Genomic DNA, 16,828 nt, shown 5'->3' with positions numbered 1-16,828 from the left:
TTCTCGTTGTACTGATATACTGTGATATCTTGTTGTAAGTGTGTTCTGGGAAAGCATTATATTGTTTACAATTGCCTTTAAAATACTGCCAAACCAAGGAACCAATGTATTTGTAATCTTCATTACGTCTTTAAAAAACTTGGGGCAGCTTTCCAGTTTTTTTTACCATAGTTACACACTGGCTTTAAGAACAGCTCGATAGATTTTTTGTGATAGTGAAAATGCCGCGGATATAGAAAGTGGCGTCCATGAGAGCCGCCCCCGGTATTTATAGAGCAACATTCATGAATGTTGTATTATAGCACTTCATTGTGGTCGTAATAAGATATATTTGTGTCTATTTATGAAACCCGAGACCACATCTTTAAGTTGTTTGTCATATAAGCTTCTTTGAAATTGTTTGTAAGAGAACTTGCGTGTTGAAACAGAGCTCGCAATGAACAACATCCTTTACATGTTAAATCGCTACACGAATGACGTGGGCATGTGTAAAACCGCGTTTCTATTTTAGTGTCCTATACATGCCGTGCAATTTTTAGACTGTCGTGTTCCTTAAACGACCCGGCACGTTTTAATGTCGAGTGTTTGAACATGGCACGTTTAATGTCGACTGTTTGAACATGCCACGTTTAATGTCGAGTGTTTGTGTGTGTGTGTGTGTTTTTTTTTGTTATTCTGATCACCAAAAAAGGAAATATTCTCTGGTTCAGATATCGATTTTTTTATTCATTGCAGCTCTTACAATCAGTTTATTAGCAGTCTACACGAGTTACAGAGAGAATACGCCGATGAAACAGACTCTTCAGAGAAGTACGTAAATGCCACGTGGTCATGCCTTCACCTTGTCGCAGTGTTAGGCCCATGCTTGTAATATATTCAGACTTTCATAAGTAGATAAAAGAAGGGGGGGGGGTTACGGTTCATATTTACTGAATTTATATGTTTGCCAACGACAATCACGCCAGTGTCATGAGCAATTAACCCTATGTGTTGATATACTACGTACGTCTGTTTTATGCAATGAGTTTGGTCTAAATCTTTTCAGAACAGACAATGAGTTTGCCAAACTGCGTCTCAACGATCTTAGCGTTCTCTCCACGCTAGGAGTAGGGGGGTTTGGACGAGTAGAGCTGGTAAGGAAAATATAATTTTTTCATTAAATATTTTCTGTACACACCTTCCAATTTTGCGTTTACTGCTCATGTTGGAATTATTTATACTTCCTCAAAACAACTCGATAAGAAGATATTGTCAGGTACATCCGACAGAGGCAAAAAATAGCAGTTGAACTCAAAGTCATGGTGTATTAATAATCCGTAAATTAATCTAAAAGTGAAACTTACATTGGGGTGGATTAATGTGAACATCGAATGGCCAGAGGTACTTCATGTTTGCGATTATGAATTGAAGAATCTTGATATTAAAAGTTGAAAGTACCCACATGCGCTTTTAGATTTTATTTTGTGATATGTTTTAATATCTGGTGTTATTGAATTTGAATATCCTTCTTGTTTTTCCAGGTCCAGATAAGCAATGACACAAAACGAACATTTGCACTTAAACAACTAAAGAAACATCACATAGTGGAAACGCGTCAACAAGAACATATCATGAATGAAAAAAGCATTATGTCGGATGCCAGGTCCGAGTTTATAGTGCGGTAGGTGCAGTCTTGGTTCTCGAGGTTTTTCAGAAAACTGGGTGAGAACAACACGCCATCTGTGGAATTTAACATAGTATTATTTTATATTATATTATCTTTTATGTTGCTATCCAAATAAGGGCCACTCATTGTGCTGTACACGTGTAAATAAGATCGCCAAATAGGTCAAAAGTACAGCTTTCCCCCAATCAAATGATATTAAAAAACTGTATATAAATTAACGCACAAATGAGCTATAGAAATAACAAAATTATTAAAAGGTTGCAGTCAGTAAAAAAGTTACGCTTAAATGATGTGTTATGTTTCAGATTGTATCGTACATTTAAAGACCGCAAATACCTCTACATGTTGCTGGAAGTTTGCCTTGGCGGCGAAGTGTGGACATTGTTAAGAGACAAGTACGTATGACGTCAAACTGACTTCTTATGGAATATTATGACCTAGTTCTAGTTAACCCATAACCCTGGAATATAATAACTTAGTTCTACATATCCCATAACTTAGGAATAGAATTACTTAGTTCTATATAACACATAACTCTGGAATATAATGACTTAATTCTGTATGACACATATACAATAGTATGAAGACACTTCTCTTACCATATTTATATTAAGGCCCATATTTATATTAAAGACCAATAGTATGAAGACACTTTTCTTACCACATTTATATGAAAGGCCAATAGTATGAAGACACTTCTCTTACCACATTTATATGAAAGGCCAATAGTATGAAGACACTTCTCTTACCACATTTATATGAAAGGCCAATAGTATGAAGACACTTTTCTTACCACATTTATATGAAAGGCCAATAGTATGAAGACACTTCTCTTACCACATTTATATGAAAGGCCAATAGTATGAAAACACTTCTCTTACCACATTTATATGAAAGGCCAATAGTATGAAAACACTTCTCATACCGTGTTTACATAAAAAGTATGAAGACACTTCTCTTACCGTGTTTACATAAAAAGTGTGAAGACACTTCTCTTAAGGTGTTTACATAAATAGTATGAAGACACTTCTCTTGCCATGTTTATTTGAAAGGCCAATAGTATGAAGACACTTCTCTTGCCATGTTTACATGAAAGGCCACACACTGCCTTTTGGACTCCAACCAAATTCACTAATATGTATCATGATAAAGCCTCTTTGAAGTGGGAGAGGGGAGGGACTACGTGTCAGTATCTTCGGATAAATGTATGTAGTTGGCATTAAGAACACAGTGGTTCTAGAACACATATGTCCAACCGATAAATTCAGTTGACAAGCCAACCACTGTTGACATTTTGCAACGCGCCGCGAGAGCACCCTTTCACTTACGAGGCCTAACTCTCAACTACGTGGAACTGAGCTACAGGAGTTTCACAAACCACGCCTTGCACATATAATCTCGTGAGGCTGCTACTTGTACTAAGTACCTGTCTGCCGGTTACTTGCTCTCCAACCGGGTTTGGCCCTTTGACAAATAGAGATCGAATGTATCTCAAATCAAGCCTCTCAATTCTGTGTCGTCTAAGTGTTCCTGAATAGGTTTTGGTTTTAATCTTAATGTGGCACGACTTGATACCATGTAGCATTTTAATAACATATATAATTATGTACCGCTAACTTGCAATAATTCATTGGTGGCAATTTGTAATTCTGAAACAGCCTTCACAATGTAAGCGAAGTGTCTGCCCATCCATTTTCTTGCTAATTAAATTACGTCAAGTATGATTTGGGGAGATTGGTTATGCTAACATATGTTAATGAAATGTTATGGATCAAGTACACTGGTACAACATTGCCCGTCATGCTGGATGCCCGCGCACCTGTATATTAAATGCCTGTTTACTCGTTTAGTTTTCAAAACTTAACTAGTGTGTATTGAAATGAAAAAACGGCATACTATTATATGTATATGTATATGAATATGTTTATATTATATGAGTAATGACATATTGACAGTGAAATGATTATATTCCAGAGGCTCATTTGATGACCAAACAACACGGTTCTACACAGCATGTGTTGTGGAGGCATTTGGATACTTACACACTCGCGGTATTGTTTACCGGGATCTGAAACCAGAGAACCTGCTGCTGGACACCCTAGGATACGTCAAACTGGTGAGTGTTGCTAGGTAACATCAAACTGGTGAGTGTTGTAACGTCATATTGGTGAGTGTTGCTAGGTTACATTTAAAAGCGGAGTGCTGCTACGTGTTGGATATTGGTACATGACAGTGGTTAGGGTGCTGTTGTCATATTATTTGTGTATCAAATTGGTGAATGTCCCGAGTTGACTTTAAGATATGACATTTGAGTGAGACCTCAGTGATACGCAGAATATGTAAAATTGACTGTCAAACACCTCAGAATCGCTGATTATTACTCAGTCATACATACGTGTTTATTATTAACAAACCCCAACAGAAATACTTATGCTTCTTCATCCCATCACTTCACACTGAAAAGTTTAAGGTAAATACATATCCAAATGTAAATTACACAATGTATTGAATTTCAGGTTGATTTCGGTTTTGCTAAGAAGATTGGATATGGCCGGAAAACGTGGACGTTTTGTGGCACACCAGAATATGTCGCTCCAGAAATAATCCTCAACAAAGGTCACGATATCTCCGCAGACTATTGGTCGCTAGGGATCCTCATGTTTGAGTTGCTGACTGGAAGGTACTCGTTTGATCATGATAGTGTTTCTATATGACACATATACGTTTATATTTATAGATAGTGTTGCTAGGGGCAGGGTGTTACCTGACATTGTGTTGCTAAGGGCAGAGTGTTACCTGTGACACTTTGTTGCTAAGGGCAGGGTGTTACCTGGGACATTGTGTTGCTAGGGGCAGAGTGTTACCTGTGACACTTTGTTGCTAAGGGCAGAGTGTTACCTGTGACACTTTGTTGCTAAGGGCAGAGTGTTACCTGTGACAGTGTGTTGCTAGGGGCAGGGTGGTACCTGTGACACTTTGTTGCAATTGCTAGGGGCAGGGTGTTACCTGTGACACTTTGTTGCTAAGGGCAGAGTGTTACCTGTGACACTTTGTTGCTCGGGGCAGGGTGTTACCTGTGACACTTTGTTGCTAGGGGTAGGGTGTTACCTTATTAAGTGCTGTTGCTGTTACATAAAATGATCATTTCAAACAACGGACAGTTAAAGTGTATATGAACATTTGAGTTCACATATGAAACGGTTTTGATTTCTCAAAGCCGTGTTATTACCTGATGCATTTGCTTACTTTTTAGTCCACCTTTTACTGGATCAGATCCGATGAAAACTTACAATCAGATACTGAAGGGCATAGAAGCTGTAGACTTTCCAAGAAAAATAACCAAAAATGCACAAAATCTTATCAAAAAGCTGTGCAGGTGAGTACTCTGAATTAACGGCTGGTCCAACTAGCGGCAGATCTCGGTGGGAAATTATAGACGAGTCCAGAAGTGCACTATCGTTAACTGCGTACCAAATTAAAAATTGTTACAATAGTTTAATGGTGAAATGCAATTTATTACATAATTAAAATTGTGGCTTGTTATGCATGGGATCCGTTCGTGATTTGTAGATGTCTCCTTAGTTCTTGTGGTATTTATGAATAATCGGAATAGTACCAGATTAATTAATGTCATGCAGCACATCGTACACTATATATGTCTTCGTTTACTGCATTTTAGCCACCATACACAAGGTTAAAATTGATATAAATTGGGCTGTATGTATTCATTTTACATGTACTTACATTATTGTCAGCGCTGTTTTGCCATGGAATGTAGTCACCAGTAGCTTTGCTGTATTCTAGGGAGTCCCCTAGCGACCGACTGGGTTATCAACGTGGTGGGGTCAAGGACATACAGAAACACAAGTGGTTTGAAGGTTTCAACTGGGATGGGCTGAAGAAACGATCTTTACAAGCGCCCATAGTACCATCTGTGAGTCCTCTTTACATCATACATGTATGACCTTCACTTTAAACGGCTTCTCTGTGGTCACTGAGTGAGTGCATGCCTCAGCACGTGCTACCTGGCCTCAATTAATGCAGAGTAGAGTGAAGCACAGGAAAAGCAAATGTAACATGCTTATATTTAATTTGTTGGTTTCCGACACCTACACGTATTCTGAATACGCAGCACGTGAAGCCATACGTATATGTTAATAAAAAGTTTACAAAGAACATTTCAAGAAAGGATTTCTCTTCCTCCCCTCTCCTCTCTTAAACACTTAAAAGTTGTAAATATATTTCGACATTTGAATTAAGTACCCCGGTAGAAGAAAGTATGTATTCAACTATGCATACGCTGTTTTAAATATTTTTTTAAATCAATTTACAAGATTGCTATATTATTTACAATTATAGGTAAAATCGGCTACAGACACTTCAAATTTCGATGAGTATCCAAGTGACGATGAAGATCCGCCGCCAGATGATCTGACTTTATGGGACAAAGAATTTTAAGGGTCATATCCGCGCCATGTCTGGGGTAGAATCAATGAAGGGTTTTTACAGACCGTAGCCAGTTCCGAATTCATTTGCGCCGCTATGTTGTGTTTGGGTACACAGACCTGTAGACTCTGTTACGAACTCTGTGAGTTTTTGCAATTAGGCAGAAACCGCCCTTTGTGGATGGAAGAAACAAATATGGGACATTCAATTGTCGTAGCAAACTTTGGTTCCTCGGACATCTTTGTGCAGCGTACACAGTCGAATTCATGATTCGCAGCTACGTTATACCTGAACACGTGCAGGACTGGATGCCAGTAATGGCCCCTACATTATGTACACGGAGTCGATACGACCGTGTGTGCGTGTGTGTGTTTGTGTGTAGGGAGGGGGCTATCAAAGTGATTGGTTGTATTATGCTTTCTGTTACTGTAAAAGAACGCCTAAAGCGACCAAAGATAGTGATATCTGATATAAAAGCTCCATAAGCTACACCGAATATTTTATTTGATTAGTTGGAACCATTTTGGCGCACAACTGCGTGTTGCATTTCCCTGTTTGCCTACCATAGTTTATACAATGAAGAAGTACAAGAAAACAATGCGATAAAACATTCCAATGGTAACTTTGAGCAGAACCACATTTCAATCACTGTGTCATTCAAGACAAGCTGCAGCCGATTTCTTTGTTTTGAACTGTCAAGTAAACAAAATCAAGTCAGGAGGTGCTTTCACTATCACACTTATTATAACAGAATAGTGGTATTTCTGCAGCCAAATACTTTCATGGTTTCTTAGAATTACATGTATCAGGCTATATACGTAATGCAAACTGTAATAACAAAGCAATGTGGTTAATACATGTCTGTGCCCTTGCCTCAGATTCATCAAGTAATAATTTTCTCTTTATCTATGCATTATTATATCTCTCTCTTAACTTACCAAAGGACAATGTATAATGGTAATTGAATAACATGACGTGAGTCCAGTCATTACTACTGTATTGTATATACTAGCACTAGTGAATGATCATCAGAGCAGTTAGATAATATTGGAAAGAGGATAGTTTTTGAAAGTTAATGAGTTTCAGAATGTAGTGAAATATATATCAGATGTGGTCTTGTGGCTGAACAATAAGACCAGATGGCGAAGATTGTTGAAAGTCACAGATGCCTTCCACATCCAGTGTATAGGCATCATATGTTATGTTATTATTAGTAACAGGCGTTCTCCATAACGGGAAGAAGTGCCAATTGTTTCTTTGAATGAATAGCAATGTATCACATAAAATAATTAAACGAAGTACTTATTCTAATGATTGTTTTGGAGAGTGCCAATTGAAAATTGTTTGTAAGGGCAGGCATGGTTTAACCGATTTGGCCATTATATGTAAATTGAGTTGTAATTAATCATTCCATATGGTATCGTTTGGTTAATTTTCTATTGCCATTTACTGTAGCCCTGTAGCTGGACTCGATTGGCACACACGTAGAGTCAAATAACATGCAAACGAAACGAAGTCATAATACAAACGTACTTGTTTGTTGAATTTGTCATTCAGTTGATAATAAAAACTGAGGAATATTCTTTGTCTCAATTGCTTTCTCATAAATGGTTTTAATTCTACACCATACATATGTATGATGATATGCTGTCAACTGCAAGCCTAAACTTATTTCAGTTAACATGCAAATAACAATGTGAACCTTCCAAACCAATCTATTAAAGTTCTGTATTTGTTTTCAAAATTCCTAAAAACTGGTCAACTTCGGTCCACGAAAGATGGGAAATAATAGACAGAAAAGGGAAAGATGTTGAAATTGTGCATAGCTTCTGTTAATCAGATACATTTTCCCCTAAAATATACTTCTCCATCAACTTCAATGAAAAAACACGTGACACCCGTCCACTATTCGTACATACTCTCATTATTGTACCACCAGCGTTAGCGCTGGCGGTACACATGGTTTCGGTCCCGTCCGGATCGTTCCGCCGGCTCCGCCGGCTCCGCCGGCTCCGTTGGCTCCGCCGGCTCCGCCGGACGGCTACCGTTACCGCTTCTCCTCCTAGGCGGTAAGGCCCCCCGTACCCATCTCTTGGATTTAGGTCACCTATAATCTCAACTCGTTCCACGTAAAATTTGGGCTTTGTCGGTATTGGGGTCTGGGTGTGGCACTCATTGAAATGCACCCTTGTCCAAAAATGGCAAAATTAAATGCTAATTATCTACCCTACGGAAGGGGTTATGGGAAAAATTTCTACAGACGGCTTTCCAAAAGTCATATGTGTAGATTTCAAATATGCCCTTGGATTTGACCTTTGACCTTTACTTCAAGGTCAAACGGGCCAAAATTTTCAAAAAAATTAAATTTTTTACGAAAAAAAATTTTTTTGCCCTATTATTCAGACACCACACAGACTTAACCAATAATATTACTGGAAAGTGTTACCCTTCAGGTCATCCTTCATCTCCGTGAATTTGGGGTCAATCAGTGCATTTTCACCGGAGTAGCGGCCATAAGATGGCGAAACTGAAAACTGTCTCTAATTCCGGAACCGTTAATGCTAGAGACCCATTCTTTTTTGCATTTTGTAGAGCATGTAAAGCCCAACACTGGAAGTGGTCTCCGTTTTTTTGTATTCCGTACGGTTTTCAAGTTATGCTGTATCAGAAAGTACATATTGGTGGTGAAAGCAAAATGTGCAGTACGGTAATGGATAATAAATTTTGAACTCTGGAAAAATAAAACATAAGGCTTGGCAAAGCAGACAACTTGTGGTCAAAAATGACATTATTTCATCAAATTTGAACTTCTGGAACTTCAGAGCACCTCCCATTTCAAGAATTTTGACCAAAATGACCTTTTCTTTATTTTAATTAATTTTTGCTGTAGGAAATTTATGGCACATTAAGGTAATTCCAAAATTATAACATTTAGTCCCTTATATCTCCAAAACTGGCAGAGATAGGTCCATAGTTACTATTGAAGTTGAATAGGAAGTCATATACTGGCAATCTTACTGTGACCTTGAAATTGACCTTTGACCTACTTTTCACCATGAACTGAACTTTGCAAATTTTGCTTCCCTTTTATCTCCAAAACTGGCAGAGATAGGTCTATAGTTACTATTGAAGTTGAATAGGAAGTCATTTACTGGCAATCTAAATGTGACCTTGAAATTGACCTTTGACCTACTTTTCACCATGAATTGAACTTTGCAAATTTTGCTTCCCTTTTATCTCCAAAACTGGCAGAGATAGGTCCATAGTTACTATTGAAGTTGAATAGGAAGTCATATACTGGCAATCTAAATGTGACCTTGAAATTGACCTTTGACCTACTTTTCACCATGAATTGAACTTTGCAAATTTTGCTTCCCTTTTATCTCCAAAACTGGCAGAGATAGGTCCATAGTTACTATTGAAGTTGAATAGGAAGTCATATACTGGCAATCTAAATGTGACCTTGAAATTGACCTTTGACCTACTTTTCACCTTGAACTGAACTTTGCAAATTTTGCTTCCCTTTTATCTCCAAAACTGGCAGAGATAGGTCCATAATTACTATTGAACTTGAATAGGTCGTCATATACTGGCAATCTAAATGTGGCCTTGAAATTGACCTTTGACCTACTTTTCATCATGAACTGAACTTTGCAAATTTTGCTTCCCTTTTATCTCCAAAACTGGCAGAGATAGGTCCATAGTTTCTATTGAAGTTGAATAGGAAGTCATATACTGGCAATCTTACTGTGACCTTCAAATTGACCTTTGACCTACTTTTCACCATGAATTGAACTTTGCAAATTTTGTTTCCCTTTTATCTCCAAAACTGGCAGAGATAGGTCCATAATTACTATTGAAGTTGAATAGGAAGTCATATACTGGCAATCTAAATGTGACCTTGAAATTGACCTTTGACCTACTTTTCACCATAAATTGAACTTTGCAAATTTTGCTTCCCTTTTATCTCCAAAACTGGCAGAGATAGGTCCATAGTTACTATTGAAGTTGAATAGGAAGTCATATACTGGCAATCTAAATGTGACCTTAAAATTGACCTTTGACCTACTTTTCACCATGAACTGAACTTTGTAAATTTTGCTTCCTTTTTATCTCCAAATTTACGCTGTATCAAAAAGTACATATTGGTGGTGAAAGCAAAATGTGCAGTACGGTAATCGATAATTAATTTTGAACTCCAGAAAAACAAAACATAAGGCTTGGCAAAGCAGGCAACTTGTGGTCAAAAAAGACATTGTTTCATCAAATTATAACATCTGGAACCTCAGAGCACCTCCCATTTCAAGAATTTTGACCAAAATGACCTTTTCTTTATTTTGATTAATTTTTTCTGTAGGAAATTTATGGCACATTATGGTAACTCCAAAATTATAACATTTAGTCCCTTATATCTCCAAAACTGGCAGAGATAGGTCCGTAGTTACTATTGAAGTTGAATAGGAAGTCATATACTGGCAATCTTACTGTGACCTTGAAATTGACCTTTGACCTACTTTTCACCATGAACTGAACTTTGCAAATTTTGCTTCCCTTTTATCTCCAAAACTGGCAGAGATAGGTCTATAGTTACTATTGAAGTTGAATAGGAAGTCATTTACTGGCAATCTAAATGTGACCTTGAAATTGACCTTTGACCTACTTTTCACCATGAATTGAACTTTGCAAATTTTGCTTCCCTTTTATCTCCAAAACTGGCAGAGATAGGTCCATAGTTACTATTGAAGTTGAATAGGAAGTCATATACTGGCAATCTAAATGTGACCTTGAAATTGACCTTTGACCTACTTTTCACCATGAATTGAACTTTGCAAATTTTGCTTCCCTTTTATCTCCAAAACTGGCAGAGATAGGTCCATAGTTACTATTGAAGTTGAATAGGAAGTCATATACTGGCAATCTAAATGTGACCTTGAAATTGACCTTTGACCTACTTTTCACCTTGAACTGAACTTTGCAAATTTTGCTTCCCTTTTATCTCCAAAACTGGCAGAGATAGGTCCATAATTACTATTGAACTTGAATAGGTCGTCATATACTGGCAATCTAAATGTGGCCTTGAAATTGACCTTTGACCTACTTTTCATCATGAACTGAACTTTGCAAATTTTGCTTCCCTTTTATCTCCAAAACTGGCAGAGATAGGTCCATAGTTTCTATTGAAGTTGAATAGGAAGTCATATACTGGCAATCTTACTGTGACCTTCAAATTGACCTTTGACCTACTTTTCACCATGAATTGAACTTTGCAAATTTTGTTTCCCTTTTATCTCCAAAACTGGCAGAGATAGGTCCATAATTACTATTGAAGTTGAATAGGAAGTCATATACTGGCAATCTAAATGTGACCTTGAAATTGACCTTTGACCTACTTTTCACCATAAATTGAACTTTGCAAATTTTGCTTCCCTTTTATCTCCAAAACTGGCAGAGATAGGTCCATAGTTACTATTGAAGTTGAATAGGAAGTCATATACTGGCAATCTAAATGTGACCTTAAAATTGACCTTTGACCTACTTTTCACCATGAACTGAACTTTGTAAATTTTGCTTCCTTTTTATCTCCAAATTTACGCTGTATCAAAAAGTACATATTGGTGGTGAAAGCAAAATGTGCAGTACGGTAATCGATAATTAATTTTGAACTCCAGAAAAACAAAACATAAGGCTTGGCAAAGCAGGCAACTTGTGGTCAAAAAAGACATTGTTTCATCAAATTAGAACATCTGGAACCTCAGAGCACCTCCCATTTCAAGAATTTTGACCAAAATGACCTTTTCTTTATTTTGATTAATTTTTTCTGTAGGAAATTTATGGCACATTATGGTAACTCCAAAATTATAACATTTAGTCCCTTATATCTCCAAAACTGGCAGAGATAGGTCCGTAGTTACTATTGAAGTTGAATAGGAAGTCATATACTGGCAATCTTACTGTGACCTTGAAATTGACCTTTGACCTACTTTTCACCATGAACTGAACTTTGCAAATTTTGCTTCCCTTTTATCTCCAAAACTGGCAGAGATAGGTCCATAGTTACTATTGAACTTGAATATGAAGTCATATACTGACAATCTAAATGTGACCTTGAAATTGACCTTTGACCTACTTTTCACCATGAACTGAACTTTGCAAATTTTGCTTCCCTTTTATCTCCAAAACTGGCAGAGATAGGTCCATAATTACTATTGAAGTTGAAAAGGAAGTCATATACTGGCAATCTAAATGTGACCTTGAAATTGACCTTTGACCTACTTTTCATCACATGAACTTTGCAAATTTTGCTTCCCTTTTATCTCCAAAACTGGCAGAGATAGGTCCATAGTTACTATTGAGGTTGAATAGGAAGTCATATACTGGCAATCTTACTGTGACCTTGAAATTGACCTTTGACCTACTTTTCACCATGAACTGAACTTTGCAAATTTTGCTTCCTTTTATCTCCAAAACTGGCAGAGATAGGTCCATAGTTACTGTTGTATTGAATAGGAAGTCATACTGGCAATCTGAATGTGACCTTGAAATTGACCTTTGACCTACTTTTCACCATGAACTGAACTTTGCAAATTTTGCTTCCCTTTTATCTCCAAATTTACGCTGTATCAAAAAGTACATATTGGTGGTGAAAGCAAAATGTGCAGTATGGTAATGGATAATTAATTTTGAACTCCAGAAAAATAAAACATAAGGCTTGGCAAAGCAGGCAACTTGTGGTCAAAAATGACATTATTTCATCAAATTAGAACATCTGGAACTTCAGAGCACCTCCCATTTCAAGAATTTTGACCAAAATGACCTTTTCTTTATTTTAATTAATTTTTTCTGTAGGAAATTTATGGCACATTATGGTGACTGCAAAATTATAACATTTAGTCCCTTATATCTCCAAAACTGGCAGAGATAGGTCCATAGTTACTATTGAAGTTGAATAGAAAGTCATATACTGACCATTTTTAATTATATTTTTTTGTATATTTTGAGAACTCCTGTTGATTGCATTTTATAGAGCTTGTCAAGCACAAGACTGGTGATGGTGTCCCTTTTTGGAGGGGGGGGGGGGTCCATACGAATGCGCTTACTCCAGCTGGTGGTACAATATCCGGAGGCGGTATCGCCTCTCTGATCCTCTAGTTTATGTTTATTTTTTCCTATTACTTTTTCGTCTACCCTGTTTTATCTTATTTATATAAAATGTCTTTTCAAAACATTTGGTATACTTTCTTGGGGTTCCCAAGTTGGAATCTTCTATCCTTTCACTTTAAAATGCCTCTTAGTCCATGGGCCAAATACCGAAACCCTAGGCCTTTTCGTTCACTATGTTTTTCTGATAGCTTAGGTCCTAAGCTTTTATTTTCTGCTTGTTTGCCATTAAACTGATGGTGGGTGGGTGTGCTACGGTCGTTGCCATGGTAACACACGGGTTTAAAATTAACATTTCTGAGACCAACAAAATCTAAAATATTTCAAATACATTAACTAAACAGAATTCAAAATCATTCCAGACGTGTAGTCTAAGAAGTGCACTATACTTAACAATAAACAAAATTTTCCAAGATGGCGGCCAATTTTTGCTGTTTTTTAAAGGAAATTTTGATATTTTTTATATTTTAATTCTTATTTAATTAAGAATTGCAATATCTGAGATATTTTGATGTACCAGTGTTGCATGGGATCTCTACTTTCTGCCCGTAGTGTTTGTTTAAGGTGCAATCTTTTTATTGAGATGAAAAATCCTGAAATCCAACATGGCTACCACAAAACATGTCTTTTACATGTAGCAGTCCAGTCTGGAAATACGGCAGATTTATCATCCAAAATTAAGTTCTTCATTACTTATAGCGTATTGAATATGAAACAGAACCCTTTTCAATTACTTAATTTGGATTATAGCATGGCTTTCAAAATTCAAAAAAGCCACCAATGACCATGAATTTACATCTTTTTAACCGGGGGGTGGGGGGTGGGGGTGGGGGTGGGGGGTCTACATTGGCCCAGAGACTAGAGTACCTTCTTGTTTAAGTTTTTACAACATAATAATCTTTTCACTTCCTATGTCATTGTTTTATCGGTTGTTTTGGATTTTCCCTTAGCATTCACTTTGTTACGCTTTGTCAAGAGTTTGCTACTGATTGATTGTGTAAATTCTGAATGTATTGATGGATATTTTGCTCAGGTTTATCTTCTGTTATTTATCTGTATCTAAAGGTGTACACATTTCTTTTTCCAAAAACTGAGTAATACGGTGAATATTTAGTACATTGTGTACAAAATATCATTCTCAGTACCATCATTACTCCTGACATTATACCAGGCCTGTTTGATCTTTGCTACAGTATGCTCTCAACGACTGTGCAATTAGAGAATGTGTTATCTCACATACAGCAATTGATACTCGTGTGATATCATTTTAGATTTAATAATTTTCATTAAGATTGAATTATCTACGATCTGAATTTAAATAATTTGGATAACCATATGTAGTAAATACAGTAGTAATACATCACAATAAAGAACCATTGCAATCTCTTTTGCCTCCAAAGCGGAGAAAGCGCACATAACCTGTTGATATCTAAATTGTTGGGGGTCAGATAAATGGCGACACATATTTAATTTTTTGCCTGAGACCATTTTAATATATATATGTATAACCTTTTTTGCCATTTAATTTATATGTGAAACCTGGTTCAGGCTTTGATAAAGGACCAAGGATATCCATATGACGTCTTTCAATCACATTCGCTATCGGTAACCGATTCAATATAACTGGTGCATCTCTTTGTGAATCCTTTACTTTCTGACAAGTTTCACATAATTTCACGTCTTCTTGAACAGGCTACGTTTCACGTTAGGGCAAGGGTTAGGTATAACTTGTGCAATGTGCGAAAGAATTGCTGAGTCTGAACAGTACATGTACATCATAATTGATGGTATATTATATTCAAGTATAAACAGTTAAAATATTAATAATGTAGACAGTAACTTATGGAAAATTATCTATGGAGGCAACAAACAAGACAATTCAATAAAATCCTTTAAAATTGTCCATGTTTCAAGAAGTAGAAAGAGAGAAAGCATATCACTAACCTAACGATTTCGCTGTACCGTAAGACTGAATGAAGATCCTGTTTTCTATCTCAATCCCGCCCCAATTCGTTCATTCGACCTATGTATGAAAGCTGATTTATATGCCTAGTCACGTCATATCAAGTGTGTTGACTTTGAAGTTGCGTTTTTATTTTTATTCATTTATTTTTGTCGTGTGTGTGCGTGTCATTATGACTTAATCAACTCCTAATTCCTCTCTTCGAGATGGAGATTTATTGTGCCTTCTCTTCAACCAGACTATAATATTCAAACTGGAGCTTCCACGCGGAAGTATGTGGCCTCTTCATTATTATGTAAATCAGGTGAGCGTTTTGGTGAAAGGTGCTCAGATAGGACCAAGGTCAGCAGAAGATGGAGAAGAAGGATGTCCCATGCCATATTGCTGCTACAGCCACATGTAGGCCGAAAAGATGGGACTGAAACCGGCAGCAGTATCTCGTAAGTTCCGTACAGATGATAAAAAATTTATTGTGGCAATTCTTAGTTTTGCATTGACGATATTTTCCCTAAATGGTGCACTATAGGTATAATGATTACGGGGACATCTAACTGACGTGAAGGATACTTTCTCTTAGCTTTCCCTCAGTGCCTTTCAGGCACCCTTTTGTTTCTAATACCATTACTTACCCATGAGGGTTAAATATGAATATATGTTTTTGTATAATTTTAAAGCTTAATTGTGTTTTGTTACTTATAACTCAAATAATGATAATGATACGAATTGCTGTAATGAGCATGCACTGCTTTATCAGATTTCCATACATTGTTTCATGAATGTGAATTTATTCCTTTATTTCCAGTGACTCCAAGCACCGTTTACGAAGTTGCCAGAAGCGTCCTACTCAGAGACACGTTTCGTGTTCGACACATTCAGGCCCACACCCGTGCCAAGATTGCCTCCTATGCCGACGTTGGTCTGCTCATTAATTTGCAGGGACGGCATTTAGTACGGAATGTTATGTTTGCTTTTGGTTGTAACATTATCCTTTAAAACGTATAGCAAATTAAAAGAAGAAAAAGATAAGCTTTTTATTTATGACTCTTCTCATAGAAATTAAGTCCATATTAAGTGTCCGCCCTGCATGACGTTGGTTTGCTTTTTTTTTTGGTAACTGTATTTTACTGTGTTGTAGTACTGTGCTCTATTTGAACGTGGTGTTTTGGTTGATACCTGTCCATTTTCGAATCTGAAACGTGAGATTTGAAGTTCTTATTTAAGAGAAATAATGTCTCTTCAAAAATGATAGTGATTGCTTTAAAATTATCCTTTATTAATTTCTAAGAAAAGAAATGTTTTTTTATTTGTTACTGAAAATATGTGTGGGCAAATCTGCAACTTGACACCTCACTGTAAACTTGAAGACGTACTCTTATTCATTTTAGATGATGTTGACTTCTGGGAAGGAAAAACATTGAAACCGCATTACATAATATGCATATAGGACACTTTTAATTACATTCATTGTGTGTTCAGTCGAAAAGGGGACGAGATGTAAATTTACAAAAGACACTGTTAATAAAACGTATAACGCCTTAGAAATCCCAAAATTGTGTAACGGGCAAAATGTGTCCGCGTTACTGCAGAACTGTCCA

General features: G+C 36.8%; 1 protein-coding gene and 1 long non-coding RNA gene across 4 annotated transcripts in view; both read left to right on the top strand.

Moving 5' to 3' along the window:
• Window positions 1–7,692, top strand: part of LOC147763282 (cGMP-dependent protein kinase 1-like) — a 65,236-nt gene extending 57,544 nt beyond the window's left edge. For all 3 annotated transcript variants that reach the window (XM_087004505.1, XM_087004506.1, XM_087004504.1), the window contains exons 9-17: window positions 736–810; window positions 1,046–1,133; window positions 1,521–1,660; window positions 1,972–2,061; window positions 3,641–3,782; window positions 4,183–4,346; window positions 4,920–5,042; window positions 5,471–5,600; window positions 6,026–7,692. In XM_087004505.1, coding sequence (XP_086860631.1) covers window positions 736–810; window positions 1,046–1,133; window positions 1,521–1,660; window positions 1,972–2,061; window positions 3,641–3,782; window positions 4,183–4,346; window positions 4,920–5,042; window positions 5,471–5,600; window positions 6,026–6,124 — 1,051 coding nt within the window. In that variant the 3' untranslated portion in view covers window positions 6,125–7,692. The remainder of the gene's footprint in view (window positions 1–735; window positions 811–1,045; window positions 1,134–1,520; window positions 1,661–1,971; window positions 2,062–3,640; window positions 3,783–4,182; window positions 4,347–4,919; window positions 5,043–5,470; window positions 5,601–6,025) is intronic.
• A 7,851-nt stretch (window positions 7,693–15,543) lies between these two features.
• Window positions 15,544–16,401, top strand: LOC147763281 (uncharacterized). The gene is made up of 2 exons (XR_015332709.1): window positions 15,544–15,673; window positions 16,036–16,401. It is a non-coding gene; the product is annotated as an uncharacterized LOC147763281 (long non-coding RNA).
• Window positions 16,402–16,828: the final 427 nt, after the last annotated feature.

Source organism: Lingula anatina, chromosome 2, assembly GCF_051362555.1.
Source record: "Lingula anatina isolate TDL-2025a chromosome 2, LinAna3.0, whole genome shotgun sequence".
Taxonomy (NCBI): Eukaryota; Metazoa; Brachiopoda; class Lingulata; order Lingulida; family Lingulidae; genus Lingula; species Lingula anatina.
This window is presented reverse-complemented; position numbering and strand designations above follow the sequence as displayed.